This window comes from Stigmatopora nigra, chromosome 4, assembly GCF_051989575.1.
Source record: "Stigmatopora nigra isolate UIUO_SnigA chromosome 4, RoL_Snig_1.1, whole genome shotgun sequence".
NCBI classification, from domain to species: domain Eukaryota; kingdom Metazoa; phylum Chordata; class Actinopteri; order Syngnathiformes; family Syngnathidae; genus Stigmatopora; species Stigmatopora nigra.
In genome coordinates, this window is record NC_135511.1 from 12062657 (window position 1) to 12088467 (window position 25811).

General features: G+C 38.6%; 1 protein-coding gene and 1 long non-coding RNA gene across 3 annotated transcripts; one reads left to right on the forward strand and one right to left on the reverse strand.

Moving 5' to 3' along the window:
- Positions 1 to 48: 48 nt before the first annotated feature.
- On the forward strand, positions 49 to 2428 carry LOC144195836 (uncharacterized). Its single transcript, XR_013326166.1, has 3 exons — positions 49 to 106; positions 323 to 441; positions 783 to 2428. It is a non-coding gene; the product is annotated as an uncharacterized LOC144195836 (long non-coding RNA).
- On the reverse strand, positions 2055 to 25511 carry LOC144195834 (PDZ and LIM domain protein 2-like). 2 transcript variants are annotated; one of them, XM_077715691.1, is made up of 10 exons: positions 25319 to 25511; positions 19135 to 19256; positions 16698 to 16849; positions 14933 to 15002; positions 14576 to 14712; positions 13835 to 13898; positions 6535 to 6653; positions 3806 to 3951; positions 3376 to 3487; positions 2055 to 2991 (listed from the first exon to the last, which is right to left on the reverse strand). In XM_077715691.1, the coding sequence occupies exons 2-10, from the start codon at positions 19225 to 19227 to the stop codon at positions 2799 to 2801; spliced, it is 1086 nt and encodes a 361-aa protein (XP_077571817.1). In that variant the 5' UTR covers positions 19228 to 19256; positions 25319 to 25511; the 3' UTR covers positions 2055 to 2798. The 2 variants fall into 2 exon arrangements, with proteins under 2 accessions (XP_077571817.1, XP_077571816.1); XM_077715690.1 differs by having other exon boundaries at positions 3806 to 3954; positions 25319 to 25508.
- Between the last annotated feature and the right edge of the window lie 300 nt (positions 25512 to 25811).

The following is a 25811-nucleotide window of genomic DNA, read 5'->3' on the forward strand; positions in this document are numbered from 1 at the left end:
TGGGTTGGAATGAAAATCCACACTCACCCACCTTTGTGGAATAGTTTGCTCACCTGGCCTTAATTTCATTTGTTTCATGCATTTTCAGGACTGCTTATTCTCACAGGTATGTATGTAAAAGATTGCAAAAACAACTGTTGTGATAATACAAAACAATGAACGTGTATTTTGGATATAGCCGTCAAAATCTGCATTAACTAAAAAAGCTGGCAATGATTGAGTATTATTAGTTTAAATTAATGGCCATCATGATGGCAATGAAAATACTTACAAAGACCTGTACTTCATTAGAAAGAAATTAATGGCTCCATTTTCTACCCAGCCTTGCCACCATTGTTTTCATCGGAAGGAGATGCCAATGTTTGATAGCATCGCTCATGCAATAAGAGCTGAGCTGCCTGCTGGTGAATAAATATGGAGGGTCTCACTCTACAATGCATTGTAAGTTTGAATTTACATCATGGCTAGAAAGGACAGACTTAAATTTTAGTGACACTTTTGATGTTATTTTAGACTCTTGATATCATATCATGAACGTGTGACCTATGCCATTAGAAGCCAGTTTTAAGCATGCAACATTTGATATTTCTGGCCATATTGACAACAAGATACTGCAGTGAGTATGTGAAATGATAAAATAGTAGTGCTAGTGTTTGAAAAAGATTTTTAGGAGACGTGGCCATGAGTTTGAGGGGTACATTGACTTCCATATTCAAGGTAAAGACATCACAGTCATGCAAGCTCTAGCTCAGTATAATGGTAGACTGTTCTGACCCTCACAGGTTTGTTATTTCTGTACACGATACTGTATGTGGAGGAGGAGAAGGGCGCCTGCTTGCTAATGAAACAGAGGACTGTTTATCCAAGCTGTTAAAAAAAAAGGTTTCAAGTGCAAGTTCTACTCCACCTCCACTAGTCCACAAGGCCTAAAATTCTCTCATCTGCAGAAGGCAGTTTCCATTGAAAATGTCACGTCCCGAACTACACATTACATCAAATTGTACTTAATGGCATCCAGACAAACTTTTATGTCGTTCCAGCATTTTATCAATGTACCCCAAAGACTCCCCCCTTTTTATGGCCAAGCAAGCAGGCAAGCAAGCAAGCAGTTGTTCTCTCTTCCAGTTCCACATCTGGACTTGATTCCAGGTGCGGTGTTGAGAAAGTAGAGCACATCGGGTAGAAGAGGTGGAACTGAAGCTGAGATCATGTCGGGAGATGGGGTGGAAGTTACGCCACATTTTGGAAATGGAAGAGACGATATAAGCGAGGACAGATGATACACGAGACAACAGATGACATGGATCAATGCATCGGGGGTGCAATTCTCATATTGTGGTGTCTTTACTTGGAATATGGAAGTCTTTCAGACAAAAACAGCAACAATGTACCCCCTGCCCCAGTGATGTGCTTTTAATTACATTAACAAAACATTGACTAAGACGACAAATCAAGAGGTAACGTGTTGATATTGCGTGTTGGAAAAACAAAGTCTGGCATTGTGACTGTAGACCATGCACTCATTAATTATTTGACTTCATAAGGTCACAGCAAACTGGGGAACAACCTTGACTGATTGCTATTTAATCGCAAGGTACGTAAAAACAAAGAGTTTATCCAATTAGTCAAAGACACAAGGCCGATTCTCCCATCATGGGCCTAAGTATTATTTTATGTAACACATCTTCTTGATCTTCAGAATTTTTTGAATTCTACATGATGTAATTGTGCAAACATCTCAATTTAGTTAAGTATAGTTAAATACATCTTTCAATATCTGACAATAATTCTAAGAGATGGCCACACACGAGATTCAGTAAAAAGTTATATTGTATTAAATATGGAGAAGAAGCTTCACAACATCAAACTCTCCCACAAGGGTAATGCTGCTCTCTTGTGGCTGGGCTTGGTGTGACGGTTTTCCCTAGTTTTTTGAAATATTTTTTTATGGCAGTCCTACAATTCAACTAGCTTACCCACATTTTCATTTATGCTATCAAGAAGCCAATTTTACACACAATTATAATACTCCATACACAGAAATCACACAGAGCTTTAAGTTGTGCAATTTATTAAGTGCCACATGCAGCCAACTGCTGTAAGTGACCAAATACAGTATCATTTTCACACTCAATGTCCTGTGCATACATTATGCATTGTATATGGTAAATATATATTATGGAATACAGCTCAATCAAACAAACATTCAAAAACCTGGTATATTGAAATAATAATCCCTCATAAGCAACACAACAGCAAAAAAAAGTCAGCAAATACATATTTTTGTCTCCTTTTAAATTCTTTCCACAATGAAATATAGAAAATGTCGCTGTTCTAGCATGAAAAATAACTTGAGTCAGCAAAAGTAATTGTAGCACTATTTTTTCTTCACCTTCTCATTCACACCCGCACACACTTACACACAAACATGCAAGAATGCGCACACACACATGGCATGGAAAGCAGTGTAGTTCAGATTTGGTCCCTTTGTACAAAAACTATTGTTTTATGAATGATTATCCAGATTTTGAAGAGTTGTGTATAATTGTTTGACTTTTTGTACGTTTGAAAATGTGGCCAAAGTGAGCTACTCCTCAAGTCCATGGATTCATCGATGTATTTGAAGCATTTGTGACTGTGGGTCACATAGAAAAACCTTCTCTAGTTGTCACAAGAGAAAGTTAAGTGAAGGCTAATAATATGGCCAAACACTGTTAAATTTAAGGAGAGTTTGTTGATCCCTTCCCACATTCCCATTGTCTGTACACGGGTCCGATGAGGTGGTTTTTGGGGAAAACTCAGTTGCGAGGAGACAGGCTGGATCGCGGCGAGCCAGTGGGACCTTGGTACCGCTGCTTGGCGTGCTTCTCGCAGTACATGCTGTCCCCCGCCCAGAAGTGGCCCCTCATTCGAAGGTTGAGGCCACAATCTGAGCACGTGTAGCACTCCGGGTGGCGGAAACGGTCGTCCACGATGCGTACGGCTTGTGTTCTGCGCATGAGGACGGCACATTTTTGGTGTTTTTAAATATTCTACTAGATGTCACAATATTTGAATTTCACTGGTCCATATAGTCATGGTATGTGAGTTTTCCTCATGTTTTTGTGATAAAGACATGAACTTTTACTTGTAGACAGTGTTTACATTAGTAGGTTACTTTTTATTTGAGAGTCAAGAACCTTTTTCGATTTAATAAAATGGTAGTTAAAATTGAAGAAATAATTGTTTTTGTTCCCAAATTTTGAAAATAGATTCCCAAATAAGTGCATCAGTGGGTTTGACATGGTTACCTTCACATTCAGGTCAACATTTATTTCAGTTGAAGTTTTGGCCAAAAGAATACATTCTTCCAATAAAGTATCAATGTGAACTTACACAATGCTTGTGCCGCACTTCTCACAGGTGTGGTATTTGCTGACTCCTCCCACAGGTGAGCTTTGTTTCTGAACATTGGGCGACAACTTTCCCGGGAACTTCAATGCTGCTTCTAGATTCACACACAAAGCCAGGTGTTGAAAGCTTGTTAGGTTTGTGCTTTCAGTTATCATCAGACGCCTTAGCAACTTGGTCATTCACATGAAAGAATCTTATTCGTCTGTAAAATGATTGCTTCTCACATGCATTCCATTCACCTTTTCACAACATGAAATGCACTCAGGGCAAAGAATTTGGCTTGCGAACATGCAGTTTTAATTGTTTATCATGTATACAGTAACCACTACATATGAGGTTTGCATTAAGGGCTGTGTCACCTTGCACCCATAAAACCAAAAACATAAGCTTCATCAATCTGTGTGTTTCCAACCTTTCTCGTCGGCCTCCAGAACTTCTTGCAGCATTTTAAAGGTGTTAGACTGACGAGGTGCTACACGAGACTCCTTATTCTCTTGGATCATTTTGTATACCTCGGAGTCCTTGTCAAACTTCTGCATGACTGGTTCAGAGCTTGAACTACTGTAAAAGAAATAAGCATTCTCTTGAAGTTGAGAATTTTTGAATACAAAAATAGATTAAAAAAATAGTCACAAATATAGTGAGCTGAGGAAATGAGGAAAGGGGCAGCAGCTGGTTTTTGGAACTTTGCCCTCTTTGTGTCTCGATTAACCAGCCACCAAAGGCTAGAGACAATATTGCATTTGATTGCTGTAACTCACAAAAATGCACCAACAACCTCACAAAGTGGGAGGCAAGATACACACAATATTAAAAGTTATTAAAACACCTCCGAGTGGTTACTTGAAGCCTGTCAGTGCACAGCAGGAGAGAGAGTAAGCATTCACCAGGAGGTCGAAGAACACGGCTGCTAATTAATATAGCCAAGGGAACAGTAGCAGTGTTTACAAGCACATTCTTTGTTACCAATGTGAGGAAAACATTTACTTGGGCTTGCACACAAGATGGGGGGGGGGGGGGGGGTTGGGGGACTTCAGCACTTTCTAAAACAACATCAATTGAAATTTTAAGTGAAAGACAACCATGCGATGGCGGCAACTACAACTGTCATAAGAAACTGGGTACACTGGTTGAGCCAGGTGTGCCAAGGTGATAATGACAAAGGAAAGTGCTCATTGCCCAAGTGAAGTTGGCCTGATGACTTTGATCAGAAATAGAATGGTAACGCAAACCCTGTTTGTAAAAAAAGCTGTGACTCCTTTTGTGTCCAGAGTACAAAAGATAGAGTCGAAAGAAAAATACAACAGTCACCGTTTTATTTATCTAGTCGACAAAGCGTGTCGGTGAGGCGTGGGGTGATTTCTACTTGGAATCATAATGGAAATAGATATACAATGTAAATCTCTCCGGACTTTCCCTATTCTGACATGTCAAAACCTAATTCTTGAAAAAAGGATGGTCCAAGGTAAAATCACTTCTCTCAAGGTCATACATCACACGCCGTTTATACAAAAGGGGTGTGGCTGAAACTAGAAGCCAAACAGACATGACAACAAAAATACAGGCAAAGCAAAATCTCAAGAGGCTTTCCTGTCTATCTGTGAACATGGCTCGAATTAAAAACAGACCACGAATGCCCCAAAGCCCAAATCCTCCACACGCTCGGCTCCACCCTCCGTAAACTCCATTTCCTTTCTTTGTGGCAGCCACCGTCTCTTCTGTCATGCAATCTCAAAAATGAGTGGAAAGTTGGGGTTAACCAGGAGAAAACAAAAAAAAAAAAACAGCAGATCACTGCCAAAAGGCAAGAATTAACAAAATATATATATTTGAAGAGTGAAAATGTGGGCAATATTTTTATAATAAGTTTCATGTGTTCATGCAATGACAACATCATAAAGACTGCTGATTAAAATACAATATATAAAAAGATAACATCCTTATATACTACAATGAAGTAAACATCTTGCATTTAAAAATGTGGGAAAAAAATTAGACTCACCTCAGACAGTAAAAGTGAACCAAAACTAAAAAAGCAACACTTTATCCTGCTTACTTAAGACGCATTAAAAAAGCACACATTCAACCAGATGCACAGCAGACACCTACAGTATGTAGTGCAAGCAAGTCTGAGGAACAAAATTTGACTGAAAGGTGTGTCCCTGGTCTTCAACCCATTGGCCGAGCTGTACGAATGGGTGGGTAAACGGCCGTCACAGTGCTTGCGATTGGCCGAGCAGAGGAGGAGAGGGGCTTGGTGTGCATGATAAGGGGGCTCCCAACTCGAGGCCAATTAGGGGAAGAAGGGAAATCCGATTTTTGGTGAACTTGGGTGATTGCGTCTGAGTGTGTTTGCTGACACATCAGCTATGGTTACTCAACTCAGGGCCAAAGTCCAAAAAAAAGGTCACTGAGCTGAGTCAAATCAAGCTCATCAGAACTAGTGAGGCAAACTGTGCCATGTAGGTGGCACCCTGATGTCTTTTCCAGGAATTAACAAAGCGCTTCAAAACACACACACACGCGCAGAGATAGTGAGCTGCATGACTTGTACACTAAATGGACACATTAGTCTGACAGGCCACTTGCAGTTTTATCGCATGCCTTTAAAACAAGGGAATAAGTAAGCTACGACGACACAAAAGGAATGCCTGTGGCTCTTGTTACAACCCAGAGGAATTTTGGATATGGGAAACATTTGAAAATCTACTGTGAGGTTGCAGTAATTCAGTCCGAGTATGACTGCTTTGGAACCAGCTGTGGACTGAACAATGGCAGAACAATAAGGACTACCGCAGTTCCGCTAATGTAACTTTGAAGAAGGCATAAAAGCCCTCATTCACTCATTGTGTAAGAAACTTAACATTGTCCAGTTAAGCCATTTTAAATGATCGAATACATGAAATATGTATAAGTACTTTGAACGTACAAAGACAGATCATCGAATGACGTTGATAAAAACCGGACTTTCTGGACCGCCACCCCACTATAAAAACTAAACCATGTCAGTGACTATTCAGCACAATTGTGAAATATTTGGATAGATGGGAGGGACAGTGGTCCATCAAACTGACTGAGCTATAGATATGCTGGCTCATGGTTGAAAGTTTATTTTTTTAAGTACATTGGTATAGTGCTTACCTGCGATGAGGGGACATGGACACATCCTGATCAATATGGTTGTGAGGCGAGTAGCGTCCCGGTGGAGTCGGGGTTCTGCTGGACAAAGAACTATTTCTGTAGTCTAGAGGAGACAAGTCCTGTAAAAGAAAGGCCATTCAAAAGAGTGTGACAGCAGCAGGAACATCCAAATTAAGTAATACGTGAACAGGCAAATTACATGTTGTTAGTTATTATCATGTATTCTGTAAATATTTCTTTAGCACAGATCAAACTGGGTAAATAACTGTAAGAGCCCACAAGACAAGGCCAGTGACCTTTAGCTCACACCATGAATTCTTTACTACCCAGTTAAACATTCATAGTAACCTAGACGTCAGCATTTGTTTTATTTTGCTTAAACTAGATATTACAGTAGTGACTCAGTATCACGGTGATACTAATGATCATGTGGCAACAGATTATCAGCATCAACTTAACTTATCTTAATAGAAAGGTTATTTGTAGATGGATTTCAAGTACAATTAATCATGAGTTTTAAAAAGTAGACTAAGTCAGAGGAATACAGCAGATAAAGTTTTTTCTGTATAGTGTAGTTGGACAGAAGAGGGCGCCTCATACCCAATAGACACAAAAGAGCCTCGTAATATACCACAATGAGTGGAGGTGCGAATTACTACTGGTTTTTATGGCAGCTGTTCCACGCAGAAACCAATGACGCTGGGTGACAGCATGAGCAAAGGTCGATTGCCTAAGCCATAATTATGTAATAACAGTTTGAGTAAATTGCCTGGCAGCACACCTGAACCAAGTTTGCACAGAACAAGTTTCACTTTTACAGGTATCCGCCAATAACTTGTCAGTGTCATCCACAAATAGACTTGACCCCACTTGTCGAAAAAACAACAACAACAAAAAACGACTCACAGTATCACTAAATGAGTATTTCATTGCCTACTTTCAAAACTGGCCATCTAAAAAAAGTCCAAGGTCCAATCTCCACACCTCATTTCCAGTAAGGAACAAGTTCCATTTCCTGGCACAGATCTTTAGGTTGTTTGTGGCAAGGCCATCAGCTGCTTTCAATCTTTGAACAATCTTTTTCTCTCAATTGAGAGTAATTGTCCTTTGTGAAAGAGCACAACAGTAGCAAGTGCCATGAAAAGCACTTACCAAAAACAAGCATAGGTTCATCTCCCAAGGATAATCCACCCCTAAAAAAACAACTGCAGGCTCACAAAAATCCCTTATTCCATATGTTCGGAGTACAATAATGTAGAGGCACCCTTTTTCCTCTCCTGCTGTGAACGGGGTATATGCCTGACATTCGTCTGAAAGACGCAATAAGGCCACACCGTGGTGCGGATGAATCCTCACTAATGCAAACCAATCGTACATTATGTAACCGTCTGGCTACTCAATATGAATCTTCGAGCTCTCCAACAGCAGCAATTTTTCCTCCCTTAGTAAGAAATCCGGACAGTGATCTATGAGACTCAAGAGGAATGTAGCCCAGTAAAGAAAAACAAAAAGGAGGAAGAAAAACAAACCAAAAGGCCTCTGTAGACTTTAATTGCAGTAAACACAGTACATCTGCTAAGAACTTTAGATTTGACCTCAGCATAACACATTGAACATCAACTCTTCAGTCCACCATGTATATCAATAATCTCAGAACTACAACCCACTACAAGAATACCAGTTATCACAACAAAAAACCCACAAATACATTAAGTATATACATAAAAATCATGACCCAAGTGTACATTTAACAGTAGTAGTCTATAAAACCAACACCAGTGGCAACTCTAATGGGACCATTAAACACAGAGCATGTTAATATAACATCTCTGCGGTCTAAAACTGGTACAAATATAGAAACATTATATATAGTATCTAGTAGAGTGTTAAGGAAGACAAGATTGGTGTCAACAATTTCTATTAAAATGTTTTATGTTGGTTTTAGTTCTGCCCTATATGTTTTAAAAGAAAACCTGTCATCACCCTTAATGCCCAGGAAGCCTTTTCCATAAACAGTAATCCCAGTCAACATATTACACTGATTTTAGTCAACATGGTTGACTAAGTATCATAATATACCATTCATCTTCTTCACTAGAAGGACAAAATAAAGATGAATCAAATTACCCTAACCAAGTACTATTACATGTGCGAACAGAGGCATTTGATACAATTGGGATGGACAATATTAGCTGTAATGTTCCAAGAAAAATACAGTTTGAGTGTTCCAACTCTTTCACCCAAACTCACAATTCTGCAAATCAAATTTAGATAAAATATGGCAATGGATGGCCGATGATAACGCTTATTAGTATATTCCAATAAACCTAATACATTGTGGTCTATCATTAAATTGAAGCCTTGTGTGACTGTTTTTTGTTCAAAAGCAAAACAAGTCTCTGATTATTGACCAGATCAAGCGACAAAAAGAGGAAACAGCAAACTCAAATGAGAGCAGCTGTTTCAGATCAAGGCCAAGAAAGATGCTGGGGATAATGCCAGTGGGGGGGCCTTAGGTCTGGCTCCAAGCAAGCCACTCGGCATCATCATTACCACCCCAAAGATTCAATTACAGGGCAAAGGCAAGCACATCACAGCACAGATGCTGGAGAAGTTTTCTATTTGGGATAGCTGGCATTGCCGTTAACCAAATCTGTTCATCCACTGTCTCGCCAACCAAAGTGACGGATTAACCTCGATGAAAAACAGCTACTAACCAGTCCAGATACTACACCAATACTTGTAATAATGATTATGTTTCTACAGGGTCTTCAATAGAAAGCTTTTCTTTGTTGGATGACTCGAACAAAAGGCCCAAGACTGGAATCAATCGACTGTCACTGATTGACCTCACCTTGTAATTATGTCTTTGCGTGCCCACATTCTAGAACTGAGGACTCAAAATACACTAAAAGTATTGGGTTATGTTACAAATGAATCTATGGCATAATTCACGCCAGGTTTTTTATTTTTCAAGATTCATACTAATGATACTAAAATGATTTGATTAGTTTTGTAATAAAATTAGAATAGTATTGGACAATTACATACTGGATGGAAAAACTTGTTTGTACCCATAAATGCTATGTGTACAAGTTTTCAAATGCACACTATTACACGTTTGGGTACTTTCCGAATACTAATATAAACAGGATTTACATAAAAGGCTTTTAATGATGAAACATGGTGGCAAAACATGGGATTCTTGTGTGATAACTAAACAGGTAATGTTGAACTAGAATTTTATAAGCAAATTCAATGAAAATATCTGCTCAACAATTCCAGGAGCACCAAGAATAAAAAAAAAAGATTTTGCCCTAAAGTGTAAAGTAATAAAGTAAAGTCACTTCAAGGTAAATCTTTCATAATCTATTCTAAATATATATCTTTGGATCAAGCAGACACACTATAAGACATTCATTAACAAGGAAGAAAGTGATCTCAATATACATAATTTGTTGACCACACACATTGAGGCTACCCCTGACGTAATTGTGTACCATGTGTAAAAGATTACGGACCATGTGAACAGTAGAGACAAAAGGAGGATGGCCGATATGTCATAAATTCATAATAGAAGGCTGGAAGGAATGTATCAAAAAGGATTGTTCAAAAATAGACGTTGCACTGGAATTACTAGTATGACAAATGCAGTAAATACTTGCCGACTACTGATAAAAACAAAGTACTTTGATGTTTTAGGTAGGGCCGGCTATTGTTCAAAAATACAAATTACTTTGATGTTTTAGGAAGGGCCGGCTATTGTTCAATCGAGCATACAAGCAGAATAGATTTAACTAGCAGACTTTTATCGTATATGATGCTCAGAAAAAGAAATTTGATTAAAGTTCATGTTCAATGGAAAAACACAAAGCTGAAAAATGGTGAAATACTGTAAGCTGGAAGACATAAGACTTGCCTTACATCAGGAGTAAAACAGCTTTTCAAATGTAGTAGCCAACAAGAACAATGTGGTAGGTCTGTGGCTTTTCAAAGCGCCATAACGACGTGTGACATCACAGGCAACCATTTCAAGGGAACTTATGTGAAAGCAAATCACAAAGACTGGCACAAATTAAAATTAAACTATGTCTTGTTGGATCAGGCCGAAAAACAATTATGATAAAATATACTGTAATCACAGTCATGGTGGCATTTAACAACACAGGCTAAGTCACAAACCGCTGGCACAGAAACACTGAAGTTATACATTTAATTCTTGCACCAACTTTTGGAATGTTGACACATTGCTTAACCACCTTCATAAACAGCAGCAGCTTGTAAAAGCTCATCTCTACTAGCCAACACACGCATATAAAACTCTAACCCCCCCCCACCCCCCCCACCCCCTCCTCTTATCAAAAGTGGCCAAATTCACTTTCCTATTCTAAAAGGTAGAGAAAAAGAGACAGTGATCAAACGCTGCTTGCAAAATGCCACAATGGCTCTTTCTCCTAGAATATTAGAAAAGGGCTTACACAACCTAGTCACAGAGAAAACATCCAATGACACTGGCTCAAATAGTCCCATAGTTAACAAAGTGCCAACACAGCATCCTCATTATAATAAAACTATAACTCGGGTTGCTTCCGTACATGTGGCAATCCGGGTAATGCGACAAAATATAACTACCTCATAGTGGAGTCTAACCATAATGAATGCTTCAAAGAAAAAAATATTAAAGTAATAAATGAGTAGTATGGCTCCCAACAGACGATTGATCACGACTCATCAATAGCGGAGACATGTAGAGGTAAATACGGGATTCCTAAAGGAAAAGGAAATACATTAATGCGGATGTTAGTACAAGTAAGCGCCAACACTTTTTTTGATACAAAGAGCACTTCTTCACTTCAACAGCATCTTGACTTAGTAATTTGGAGCTATGCGTCAAATACAGTTTACTTCCCTAGTTTCCACATCATCCCGCAAGCAACCCCCGCTTCAAAAACTGGCCACACAAGGAAAAGCCTTGTAATACACAGCGAAACCAGCACCAGTTGTGCACCGCCTTGGACCATCACAGCCTCTATTGTACACAGCATTTTCTCAGGATACCCTACACTCTGGAAAATGGGGGATCCTATTGCGCACATCCCGCTTTGCTTACCGAGGGATCCAAAAGAAGTGTGGAAAAGCCTTTTAAACACTTTTCAGAAAGGTGGATAACCTGATATAGTCGTTCCCTTCACCTCGAGGTCAGGACAGAGGTCCTTGTCATGGAGCCTCCACAGCTCACATTGACTGAGGTGCAGTGTTCCTGCCAGCCCAAGCAGCATAATGTAGACGGCAGCCAAGGCAGGCCTCTTCCCAGCCAGTTCCCCATGGGGCTCTTTGAAAGAATTCAACTCACTAATCACAGTGGTGGAGTAGGACGCGAATCATTTTAAAACCCCAGTTGACAACCTTTATGGACTAGGGTCAGCCAAAACTCATAACTCATCCACCAGGCTAACTGATAGTACACACTGAAGCTGTCAAGTGTAGATGGCAGTCAGAAATTACATTTCATATCATCTTACACGGCAGGAAAGAGAATCAAGGGGGGGGGGGGCATTGTAGTGCGCAAGGCAAAAATCTTAAGTTGCAATTCAGTTAAAAAAAGAACAGAAGCAGAAGCCTGTAAAATTCTGGCCCTTAAAAGGTTGTTAAATGGTTGGTTCTTTTTTTCAGTGGATAAATAATGCTAGACTTATATTGAATCTTTGAAGATTAATTTCTGGCACCTGGGAAATTATTGCTCGCATCAAACAGGGTTTCCATAGATTGACAAATGTGTTGGTACGCCTCTTTTAATGAAATAAAATCCATAATGGTCGCTAAAACAACACGAAATCTGATAAACACATCCTGAAAATTAAACAGTCATAATCAGCTATTGCTTTTGAATTAATTATGGGGTTTTCTGTTCGGAAAAATTGTGTAAGAATTCCCAAACTGAGAGGCAAAAGTTAAACAAATTGCAATGACATCTTTATATTACTAATGCAAGTACGTTCCCTCACCCAAACCGCACAATTCTGAACACATTATCGGCTTCAACCACTGAACTTTCTGATAAAATAATCTCCTCAAAACAAGCATTAAAAACACTAACTATGACTTAAAAAGCCGACAGGCATTTATATTATCATGTTAAAATTCCTGGCAGCAAAACCTCATTCTCTTCCACTACTCTTAACCCCAGGTAGTTCCATCATCTCCCTTTCAAATCCAACCCTCAGGCACCCAAGTGAAAATCATTTATCTCGCCCGTGTCAGCATTGAACGGCCTTGAACGGATACAAGACGCCTTGTCAAGTCTTTCTGCCCTAAATCCACTTGGAAAATATAAAACAAGCCTCAAGATTTTCAGATATCAGGAAGGTTTGTGCATTCGCTGAAGTCTGCTACAGTATGTAATTACCTTTGGACTGGACACTGCTGTAAATATAGGGATCATGTCTTCATGTTTTGAAAGGAATTGTCACCATCATGCAAACGTGGCGACAAACCTCAATTTGTTAAGTCCTCTATCTACTCCACACTTTTGAACTTATGTGCATTGTAAAAGCCGAGAGTGAACGAGGATTTTTCAGCAATAGTTTCCAAAAAAACAAACACATTTGGGAGATGAAGCATCAAACTGTGGAATTTTCTTGGGGTTAGACCCAAATGTTTTGAAGTTCAAACCTCTGCAGATTTTTTTAGAGCATCATTAAATGTCCACAAGAGTTATAAAAAGGTTTGAAATTCCTTCTGCCATTACCAGGGGTCTTGTATGTTTTTCCTGTTCTGTCGTCTAACAAGCTCAGTCTTTAGTAAGTCCAAGCCAGCACGCATAGCTGAAATAACTTACAATGAACTTTCCCACAACATTTTCTCTCTAAAGCTCAGTAAAGGCCGTGCAGATGTCTGATTCTCCAACTTTTTGGTTTTGTTGCTGGAACTGTTAAAAAAGCCCAATCATGTTTACAAATTGTAACTATGGTTCTATAAATCCCATATGACTCTGGCGGTCAGCAGGGATAAAATAAAACAAAATCCATCCATCTGTTGGTCACTGGTGAACTGAACTGGCTGACATTGGGCAAAGCGGGTTAGTTCCTAAATTTTTCTGTAGTCAATCACTGTGCATACATTTATAGACATCTTTGGAAAGTTTGACAAAGTTAGAATACCATTAAAAAAATCTAGTGCAATCACAAGAATTCCTCATTCAGGAAGGGCTACCACTATACAAAGATTCAAACTCAAAAACGTTGTCCATTCTCTTTAAAAATAAATTAATAAACCAAATGTTTAATGTTCAAAAACCTACCTGTGAAAGTGGCCTGGACATTCTATAAGTCTTCTCCTCTGGTGACCATGAGCGCAGCTGGACACTATCACATAAAGAAAGCAAGTAGTACTGTAAGAGTTGCTCGTATATTTGGCCTGTGGACAATACAGTCTATTAAAATACGACCATTGGGGTATACGTGCATATTTTTACAGTTGAATAAAATTTTGCAATCAAAGCATAGGTCTTTTATGAGCAAAGAGACCAACATCATTACTTTCCCAATAAATGCATATGCAAAATAAGAAATCCATGCATTAAAACATTTTAAAAAAATGGGCAGACTTTTTTTTCGGGCCAAACAATCATCTGTTGCCTTGTTAAGTTGTTGTAGAGAGTCAACAAATGGCAGGCAAACAAAAAGTGTAGCGAATGTTCCACATTCTGCTTTTGTTAAAATGCATGCACATGGTGGAATGTGATATCCTATGCATATCCTTTGTTACTAGCGTAAAAGCTTGTTGGTCCACTTTGTTATTCTCATAGCTACTGACACTGGATGCTGCAGCGTCAAGCGAGCACTTTGTCCAATTTTAATCCTATTCAATTTGTCAAACAGAACACTTTTCACAAAAGATACGACCCTTGGATGGAAGCGGCTAATTGAGCTTTGAATACATAGATCCAAGAACTACATTCTACCAGACTACGATCCTTTGAGTTTAATTTAGCGCCAGCTCATGCCCATTAAAAAAAAATTAAGATAAGGGGATGGACTACCTTTTGTTGATGTTGGTCTTTCCATCAGGACTGGCAGGTGGTAAAGGTGAATACGGCACAGGTGATAGAGATGCAGGGCTGGATATACTGTACTCTCTGTAGTTTTGGTTTTCATCTCGACTCCCTATTACTGCTTCCTACAAAGCAGCCAAATGGAAGAAATTATTTCAGTGCATCAAGGTTTTACATGGGTGAAATGAGTTATTAAGTCACTCAATTAGCTCACTTTAAGCCTATTTTATGATTTAGAAATTAAATCAAGAGAGGTTTCGAGGCATATTTTTCAGCAAAAAAAAAAAATCTCAGATAGAAAGATGACAAAAGTAGCGAAAAAAATAAATGTAAAAAAAGTTTTACCTGAAAGCGTCCAGTAAGTTGTTCCGGGGTACTGATGCCATTTGTTTGCTGAGGGCTGGAAATTTCAATCCTTGAGAGACAGAAACCCACAGGATTAACATCGATTACATGGGGAAAAACAATGAGGGGGAAAACAGAACAAGTGATTTTATATTTGACAGCTGTTTTACGGACATTTTTCATGTTAGCTTTTTGCCAATGTAGTTAATGTAATTGTAAAAAATATATAAAAAATAACATATGTTAGGCATTGTATAGTTTTACTGACTTGGATACTGTTTAAAAGTCAACTTTTTCTCAATGCTTTGTATAACGTACATGCAAAGTTCCTGGCATGTGACAATGTCTCTTTCAAAAATATTCCTCTGATGGCTCTTTTCTTTCCAACTATTGCAGTCCCTTTTGCTTAACTTGAATCAAAACACATTCTGCAAGCAATTTGATGATTAAATTTGAGGGGGAAAAAGAAAGAAAAATGGGCAATTTGGTGGCCAATTCAAACACGCAGTGCCCCCATAGCCGCAAGGCCAGAGTATGACTGGCTCTTGGTCAAGCCTGAGGTACTGTAATGAGGCACACAGGAAGGCCTGGATGCCTGTGGTAAATCACGCAGAAACACACCCCCTCTCGTCGCCTAGGCTTGCAATATGTCGTGTGTAGGAAAGAGATGACAAGAAAAGGAAGAAGCACAGAAGTTGAAAACTTTTTCTCCAGAGGCCATTGGAAAAAATGTTGCTGCTTTGAAATGGGAACTGCGTGACGGAGATTTTTCTCCTTGGCTTTCGGCTTTGGCGTGAAGTGACAAGCGAGGGTCAAGAGACAATCATATGCATTTCAGGTTCTAGATTACATCAGTGTTGAGTCTCTGAGCACTGACCTCTCCATTATAAACACAAAAATGCCTTTGACAAAAAAAAAATGCTGACCATGACTTTCCAATATTGATGTTATCTACAAAAATCAACCAGGACTCGACTTGCTAAGATAAATTCTTCAAAGCGGATTTCAAGGAAGCGGCCTAAGGCAGATTCCTTAGAAGTGTACTTGCAAGATTACCTCCCCCTCTCGGAAATAATTGTTCATCATTAAAATGATAATGACACCATTCCCCACCAAGCACTATCATCATATTCGTAACCTTACACTGAAATAGCAACAGATTAGAAAAGTTCATAGTTATTTCAACAGAACCAGAATAACGTGAATTCCGTTCAAATATCGAAAATGTCCATGAGAAAATATGATCATTAAAAAAACGAATCCCAAAAGTAATACTTTTATTCATACTGGATTTAAACAAACTTCGAAATAAGCAAAGCACGTGCCTGACAGCTTTTGAGCGTCTAATTGCAATCAATTGGAAGGCAAACTGATTTTGCAGTTGTATGGGAAGACTGTGACGAGAAATGGAATTTAAGGGAAGACCTTTGGTTAAATTTCCAGCCAAAAGCAGGCCTTGCTAAAAAGAAAATTTCTTTAGGTTTCAAAACAGACTTGATGGAGAAGTAGAGAAAACAACAACAATGTGGCTCCAATTCAAACTGGTATTTCCCCCTGATTGCAATCGCTTGTTATGCTTTTGCAGTGTTTACATAAGAAAAACACAAAACAATTTTGAAGAAGACAAGAAGCGGCACTAAACTGTCGTATCGGAATGAAATGTTTATGTACTGAAATAACTGAGTATGCATTATCCATGTACTTTAAGAGCTAAATTCAACCACAGGAATGCAGAGATCATAATCCTTTGATTCACGTTGCATACCTCTCCACCATCAGCTGCAGCTGGTTCTTGGAGTTCTTGATTTTGTTCTGGGCCTCTGCATTTAGCATGTCAGCAGTATTTTCCCCATTGATGGCCAAGATGACATCACCTGGTTGGAGAGTTGCCTTGTCTGCTTTGCTGCCTCCGTTGACCTGTTGAAAATATGAAAAATTAAGATGAGCCCATCTACCACTCAAATTTGATTAATGGGCTGTTTTAAAGATGACTTGGTAAATTTAGCTTCAGCCAATGAATATCAGATAGATCTTTGTAGTGTCTCTTTCTCTCTTTATCCATCTTTTGACAAGGTTTCTATTTTTTGGACAATAAAGTGCACCAGATTAAAAAGGTGTACCACGAATGAGCTGCTTTATTTTAATAATAATAGTTTCCAGAACTATCTACTAATCTACTTGACAAATGACAACGAATTTCCCATAAGGCCCACCCACCCATGAAGTTTGTGTCAAAAGTCGTAAATGCAAAAACTGTCAGCGAGAGAGAAATCAATTTTCTGAGACAAATCATACTCCATAGATAAAATTCACGTGCCTCATTCAACAGTCTGTTATACTAACTGTAGAAAAGACATCAACAGTAATAGCGTACATTAAAAAGGAAAATGTTGGTCAACAGTGCATTTCATGATAGACATAATTTTGGAAATGTTCCTAGTGCTGCAGACTTTATGGTTTGACCTTTGCAACAAAAAAAGACAGTATGCCAAAGCCAATGCCAAGGCACCACATCAGTGAAAATTCTACTTTGAAGGCAACAAACTCTGGATTCAGTTTTCAAGACACCCAAACCACATTTACCCACACAAACGAACACACACACTTTAATACAAAAGCAAAAATCACAGGCTTAATTACCCAAGCTTTAAAACTGGTGGACTGCCATTTGCAACGAAATGTGCTTATTATGAGACCAATCCTCAAGCTCACAATTATGAATAAAGGGAGGAAGGAAAACAAAGAATGCAGCACACTATTACTGTGTGAGCTTTCAGTTTCCAGAGAAAAACGCCTGTACGCAGAGAGAATGCCAGTCACTTAAGCCAAGTGAGATGAGAGGGCAAAGGAGCCATGCCTATGGCTCTTCAAAAGGCAATTAAGTGTTGCTGGGGTGACTCACAAAAGGAGCCTGTCTTTACTGATCAGGACAAGCCTGCATTAACATAAACTAAGTGCAACTTGGATGAGCTTTTTGCAAGTCTTTGCCGAAGCGAAACAACAACAACAACAAAAATCACTATTATGTAGGCATACATGAATAAAAATGAGTGTGTCCGCGACAGTGTCAAGTGACAGCAGATTAACAGCCTGAGCCTGATAGCTTCTCAAATGCAGATTGGGTGGTGTAGGGCTATTAGTCAGATGGGACATTACCAATAACTACAAGGCTCTGTTGCTCTCTCACTGCAGTTTCTGTGCAAAACATCAGAGTAGATGTTTGATATTTCAGACAAGACAAAACACTGGTTTTGTTGACTGGCCAGTGGGAAGATAATTTGATCCAGAGCACAATATTTATGTACAGCTACAAACAACTTTCCAGGAGGCCAAACAAATGTTTGGAGAGTTAAGGTCAGGGGGAAGGAAATTTGGAGTATTGCAAGCATCAACTCTGCCACAATTATCTACCAAAATTATCATTTATTTTAGGGCTCACCTGATCAAATGACTCTTTATCCACCCAATTTGAAGAAAGTTATGGGAACATTATAGTCATAAATAGGTAATTTAAAAAGAATGCTTTATACAGTTGTGGAGCAACAAAATAAGGTAGCAAATTAATTGTTTAAATAAGGTATTTTACATAAACTTGGTCACCCAATGCAATACATTTAGATATATTTTAGTTGTAATTTGTTTACTTCTAGGTTTCTTTCAACAGTGTCAAAATAGTCTGGATTACCAAAAAGATCAGCCCAATTTGCAATGAATTTCGATACAGGTTCTGATCGGCTGCATCCATACTTTAGTTGCTAAAAAAACCTACTGCGGTTTGTGGGCGTAGGATGCACATATGGGCTTCCAAGTCTGAAGACTGTGGAGAAAATATGGAAAACTAAGTTTATGCAAGAACTACTGTTATGTGGTACGTGCATGTTATTGAGGAAAACAAAGTCTATCCGTCCTTAAACCCATTCAACTGTACTCTCCAAAGCAGGAACACCTCAACTTCCACTGTAACTGTAATCAGCGATTTCCTTCTAATGTAATCTACTTCCATTCTATTCTAATGACTTTGGTATGCGAGGAAATAGGTACGAAGCAGCCCGTGGATGCAAACAAAGACAAGAAAAGGACGTAGCGAGGAGGAAATTGACTTTGCATGGCATGCCATTACAGTCTGTGTTTTGACAAAAACAGAGGATACGATTTGATAACGCAAAAAGAGGTTCAAGAGCAAGGCGGGTCTGGACAAATACCTTAGATACTGTTATGGCCTTTTTGAAGTCCCTTCCTCCAACTATTCTGAAGCCCCATGGCGATGGACCGATCAGGTTTACAGTCAGTGCCATTGATCAGGTTGGCACACACTCTTGAGAACCTGCGATTAAAACAAAGACTATTTAACAAAAGAAAATGGAAAACTTACATGTGGACATGAAGGTTTGAACAATGGCTATCAGATGACATCACTTGACATTTAAAACAAAGCGAAGATACCGAACTTTGAAAAAATGCTTTCATCCCTACCACTTTCAGTTTCACTAGACTTAAATCCCTTTGACATGAACTGCATAACCACATCAAACAGGAATGGGAGGAATCTGGAAATGAACTGGGAACACATGACTAACATTATTTAAGCACCTGCAAAGGCAAGTTGTTTCTATAAATCTGAATGGACATTTGAGACAAGGAAAATAACTGCATGTTGTCAAGGGGCTGGACTGGAGTGTGTTAAATTTAATATACAGTAGCCATGTACATTTTATTGACCTGTGGTTACATTTTTTTGTGGTTGGCTGATATACACCGTACAAATACGTACAATATTTTAAAATAGGCAATTGAAACGTTATATTTTAAAGAACTTCCTATTTTTTACGAGTACTGCTCACTGTATTTTACTTATGTTTTTTTTCCAATTTAAGTGCATCTCAGCTTGTCAAACAATAAAACATCAAGGGTATTCCCCCAGTAATGTACACCTCACACACGTGTTTTATAAATTATTTAACTCTACACCTCCGGGAACTCAAAGTGAGGCAATGATTACAGTGATTACTACACGAATCCCATTACCGCTTTGGAGAATATGAATAAAAAAGCTTACCATTAAAGTTTGGAAGAAAATGAGGAGCAAATGACTGTTAAGTTACTTAAGTGATGCAGAAACCATTTCTCAAATGTTCCCCACATTACAGAAGCACGTTTAATTGTTCACATATTACAATACTTATCCAAGACGCAGTTCAGGGAACAAAGAATAGATTCACTAGACTTGCCATAACAAGACTATTTATTTGGGGCTGTTCAGACTAAATCAAGGAAAAGGGAGCTCAAAATTAATTTAACAAAAAGCACACAGACAAGCTTTGAGCATAAATAAACTATTTTTAACCTTGAACTGTGTAAAAATATGCATGTGCAATGTATATAGGAAAGTAGCCTTTTGTCCCAGTAAGTAAAAAGCAGGCACCTATATTTGAATGTGGCTTCAAATTACACTTGCATATGGAAAAGTGATGAGGTGTTTGAGGAAACAATCTTCTGACCAAGCACCAAAGCCCTCAGTTGGATAAAAAGCAAAACCATAAAAAGGGGACTTGTGTTCTAGTGACATCTGGCTATAACTGTCCCAAAACTCTGGCCAGAACTCAACACATTCAAACAATAGGAAGAATTCTTGTCATGAAATCATCATTTGGCGCACTGTCAGCATCAGCTGGGCCACACTGTGAAAGACTCAAATAGCTAAATAAAATGTTCTGAAGAACTCCAAGGAAAACGGAATTGTTTTTGGCCTTGAATATGAGAAATGATTTCGATTTCCCATCATATGTAAAGATCAAAGTGTATGTTGATCATCAGTTTGCTCTCTTTGTCTACTGAGAAACTCAGTTGCCATGTGTAAAGTAATTTATTTATAAAGAACAGAACAGCAAAGCTATGAGAAATGTTAACAAATTGTTGCTTCAACATGCAGAGAGCACCTCGGGGCTTCTACAAATAAGACTTTTTTTCAGACTGATATTGATGCAACTTGATTTGAAAACAGGCCGTCTCTGTGCATCAGAACATTTTCTATAGTCATACAGTGTTTAGAGCCAATCATTGCACAGTAACTTGAGCAAATGAAGTATTTATACGAGAGCATATCCTTGGGAGTCAGCTTGGCTGATGTCCAACAAAAATACAACAGAAACCACAGCTAAATCCTATTTGTTGGGACCTGTAATAGGTGCTGAATGAGACTAACTTGCTAGGACAAGTCAATGGATGAATGTGTCATTAGCAAGAGTTCTAGGATGATAATGCATGCATGCATTCTTCAAGATCGTCAACATTGATTGGCATAAATCATACAAACTAAAAAGTAAGATGCTGTTTGAATACTGAATGTACTGTAACTATTGTAAATAGTCAATTGAAGGCATTTTTTAACTGTCAGTCTATTATTGGGATAATCTTTCCCACCTCCCTAATCATTAAATTCTAAAGGCTTGTTTCTTCATGCCGAATGATTGGGCCCTAAGTGCCCAAGAAGTTTTGATGTCTTATTTGCTTCATTTCCCAGCCTGTCATCTCATATTTATCAGATTTATAGAGTGGAGGGGTCAGTGTGCGCAAATCCCCTTTAGTAGCAAACCTGCACCATAAGGATGAATGTTAATATTGTCTCTTAAATGCAATGTTTTTTGCTTGTAGGTTCATTTTAAGCCCATACCCCTTTGTGATTTAACACTGTGAAGGGAAAATTAAATTATAATCAGTACTGCATTCACCTCGCGAGTTTTATTATTTTTAAATGAATGGTCATTATTGGGTTATTGGGTTGGTATTTTTAGATGTTGGTTCTTTGGTTCACATTCTCTCATTTCATATTTTATGCCTGCAGCACATTGCAAAAATCTGGGACAGGGACATATTTAGCATGTGTTATATCACCTTTCCTTGTGACAACACTCATTAAGAATTTGGGAACTGAGGAGTAATTGTTCAAGCTGTTTTGCTATAGTTATTTTGAAATTCTGTTCGTACAAGTTATGCTGCTCTACTCTTCAAGTCACTGTTGGCCTATTTTGAATTTTCAATTGGAAATACTGATAGTGCGCTAGTACTTGCACTTTTTTTTACTACAAAATCAAGCTGTTGCAATGTGCAAACTGTTAGAATGGTCTTGCTGAGAATGGGTTTTTGAAGTATTTGTGAGCTCATTTAGTAAAATGCTTCAGAGAAAGATGCTTTTTTGTAAGCAGTATGACATGAAGAATTGAAGGTCAATGGCATGAAATATTGGTTTACAGCCTTGATGTTTAACCGCAGACATTTTTTCAGAGTCTGAAAATCTTTTGATGAAATTAATGACCATAGAAGATGAAATCCCCTAATTCCTCTCAACAGAACAATGAGAAATGTTTCGAAACCATTGGAATTGTTTTATACCCCACAAATCTCCACAGCCCCACATCCCACCTTTCTTTTATCTTTTCAGGTATGCTACCTTTATACCCAATTATGAATCCCGTCTGATTTCAACTAACCTGCGGAATGTTCCTGGCAATTACTTTATGATCATTTATCCGCTTTCCAACAAATTCTAAATGGGAAATTCAAAGTGCATTTGAAAATAATTATTACAAATAGTGGCTTTGATGCGACGTAAAACCATGTTGTAGGCTGAGATAGGCAAAAGCAGACACATTGAAAAAATGAACCGCAGTGACCTAGCAGACATTATTAGTACAATATACTTTACACATAAATGCAAGGCAGCAAAACACAGACACCTTACATCAACACTTTCTCCCTTCTGACTGAATGAGGGCGTTGCTTTATGTTTGGACTAAAATCCATTGGATAAGAATAACACCACAAAAGTGTAGCTGACGATCATAACAGATGCTCCATTCTCAACAGGGAGATCTGTCTTGGCTTTCACAGTCGGTGTGCGGTGCCGCACTCCGACAGGTCGAAACCTACCTGCGACTAACACACCCACTGAATAAAACAAGAGGAATGCAAGCCTCTCCCTAGACTGGATGAAATAACATTCATTTTATTCACTTATCACACCCCCTTAAGTCATATTTACTAGCAGCAGTTACTAGGGAGATAGGACTAGATCAAACAATAACAAATGAGTAAGTCTGAGGAGGGCGTTGGCTGAGGTGTTTCTCACATTTTTACTCTGTCTTTAATCACTAATGGCACAAGTGTCATCTGGAAAAATCCTAATCATACCTGTGAAGTATAAGGGCAACGCCCTGGTATGACAGTAAAGGCATGTCATAGTGCAGGGGTAGGGAATCTATGGCTCGGGAGCCATATGTGGCTCTTTTGATAGGTGTATATGGCTCTCCGCCTTTTTAAAATCATATGTTTTTCTTCATTAGACTCTTGCATGTGTTCTCTCATTGATAAGCAACAGTGAAATAATGTTCTCAACAGAATTCAGACTTTTTTTTACTTTCAAAGTGGTGAAATGATGGATAAATACTCACATTTTCATGTATTTTTACTTTTAAATTATGAGTTTGGCTCCCAAGGAATAATGTTTGAAAATATGAATCGTTTATGGCTCTCTTCGTCAAAAGAATCCAAAAAAAATCGCAATCATTTGGTAATTTGGTTCTCCAGTCAGTCTCATTTTCCCTTGAATTACAGTTTAAGTGTTACTTTTATACTTTGTAACACCTCTTCACTTGGCATAGGCTCCACAAATTGCTCAGCAGTATGACTGGTTGACCACATCCTTTGCACACCCAACATTCGCCTCTCCTCATTTTGTTCAATACATGAGCTTTCGAAAAATCCAGCATCAGAGTGGACACTAGGCCCATTCAAATCACCATTGATGCTGGCTGGGCAAAAAGCTTTTTTTTTTTTTCAAGTGGTGGAAACATCATTGGCATTACGCGATCTGCCATTTCTGGAGGTTGAACAAAAACATGGGGCGGAAGCAAAACAAATCTCAGCTAGACTTGAGAAGAAAACTTTGATCGCTCAAATCTGTACTGATAAAAGTGACTTCCTCCTAACGTGCGAGTTTCAGTCCGAGGAAAGCCACAACATCTGACTGTTTTTGCACTTCTGAAGAATGAGTTTTTTTTCTCCTGCAGAGTTAAACAATTTATTTCCAAATATGAGCTGCAGAGGTGCAGTCATGTCTAGACATTTTTTTTAAGGAAAGAAAAAGAGGATGGGTTGAGCCCACTTGAACCGCTTGCCAATAATAAGCTCTATAGATTCTATTCTTATAAAGTGAGAAAGTAACATTAAAAGTCATTTAAAGTGAGAGGGAAAATCATTTTGAATGGGATACCGGCATTGAATGATCATTTTTTAGTGCCGTTGACGACAACAAGTGTCCAATTCATTTTAGCCTAGGGCGCTTGGCAGCTATCAATCGATCACTCAATGACAGCCAATGAGCTCATCAATGAAAAATGTTAAAGCTGGTCGAACAGTAGGAAGGTTGTTGATGCGTTTCCTCAGTTTCAGTGAATAACTGGCAATATGCCAACGATCCTGTGTGGTCAATTTAAAATGAGCTCTTTTTTTTTTTTTTTTTTTAAAGAAACTGGTTGTAGCCATCCATGTCAACTCAGAAGCGGTGAACACGTTAAATACTGCCATTTAGACACCTTGCACCTGGTCCAAATTCCAGGGCCTACACAAATAATTTTGACGGCTTAATGGTTATACCAGGTTGTGTGCAGGGGGGGGGTCATTTCAACAACACAACAAAGGAGGACATTTTTGCAATGAAAGAAAATCTCTAAGTTGAATTCAAGCATATTCCCCACAAAAATGTAATACATATTTATTGTTTCTCTATGTTGCCTATCCTCACAAAATTACCGTTCAAGTGAAACATAGACAAAAACTTGGAATACTACAAGTTAACATCAAACATGATTTTAGGATAAAAATAGAACTGTGCTTAACCCATTTGAACTCCTTTCTGAAATAAAAAAGGAGTTTTCCAATTTTATGCAAATATTCTGAAAATGTGAGAAAAATCTTGGGTTAAAATAAATTCTATCAATACAGTGAGTATTCATCAACAGACTGCAGTCTGTTGCATTCAGCTCAAACTAAAAATAAGAAAAATAAGTGAACTAATTGAGCATGCTTTGGCATTTTAAATGCATGACTATGATGCATTTTATTGCATGACATTTCTGCATCATGCATGACTTAAGGTCACCCAAGTTTATGAAGGCAAAGGTATGTTTTATTAAAATTCTGATTTAAAACAATAATAGTTAGATGACCTATGACAAGGAATATTTAGCAGTCAGCACACTTTTTGACAATACAATCATAATTTAAAGTCAATCTGGCATAAACACTTTAACGTTGTATATCACGGCGATTCAGCTGAAGAAACGTTTAATCAACAATATTTTGAATTTATTTTTAGGGTTGTTTACTCACCAAGATGAGCGTTATTTTCAGGGTTGTGGTTTCGCCGTGTCCACCTGTGGATTATTTGCGCAAACAAGCAATTTTTTTCTAAAGATCACTACTAAACGCCACCTGTGGCTCCTCGCCGACGTCCTCACACGGATGAGATCTCTCTGCCATGTGCTCCGACCAAAATAAAGGCTCCGTCAAAGGCAGAAACCAGGGGCGTGTCGCACCACGGGGGCGTGATGAGACGAGGGTGTCACCAACAGCCAAGAGAATCGACTCATTTCACCCACAAAAACGACGCGTCTGCCTCTGCGTCTGGTGTTTTTGTCGCCGTCTGGTGGCCATGCAAAAGAGCTACATGCGCAATAACCCGACTAATTTGGCTGATTGTGTTCACTTGACGCACAATCGTGGTATGTTTGGGAAAACAAATTCATTTGACTGACGTACATCCAGTATGATAATTATTAATAACCATGACACATACGGTTTGGTCATTGTTCCTGTGCTATTG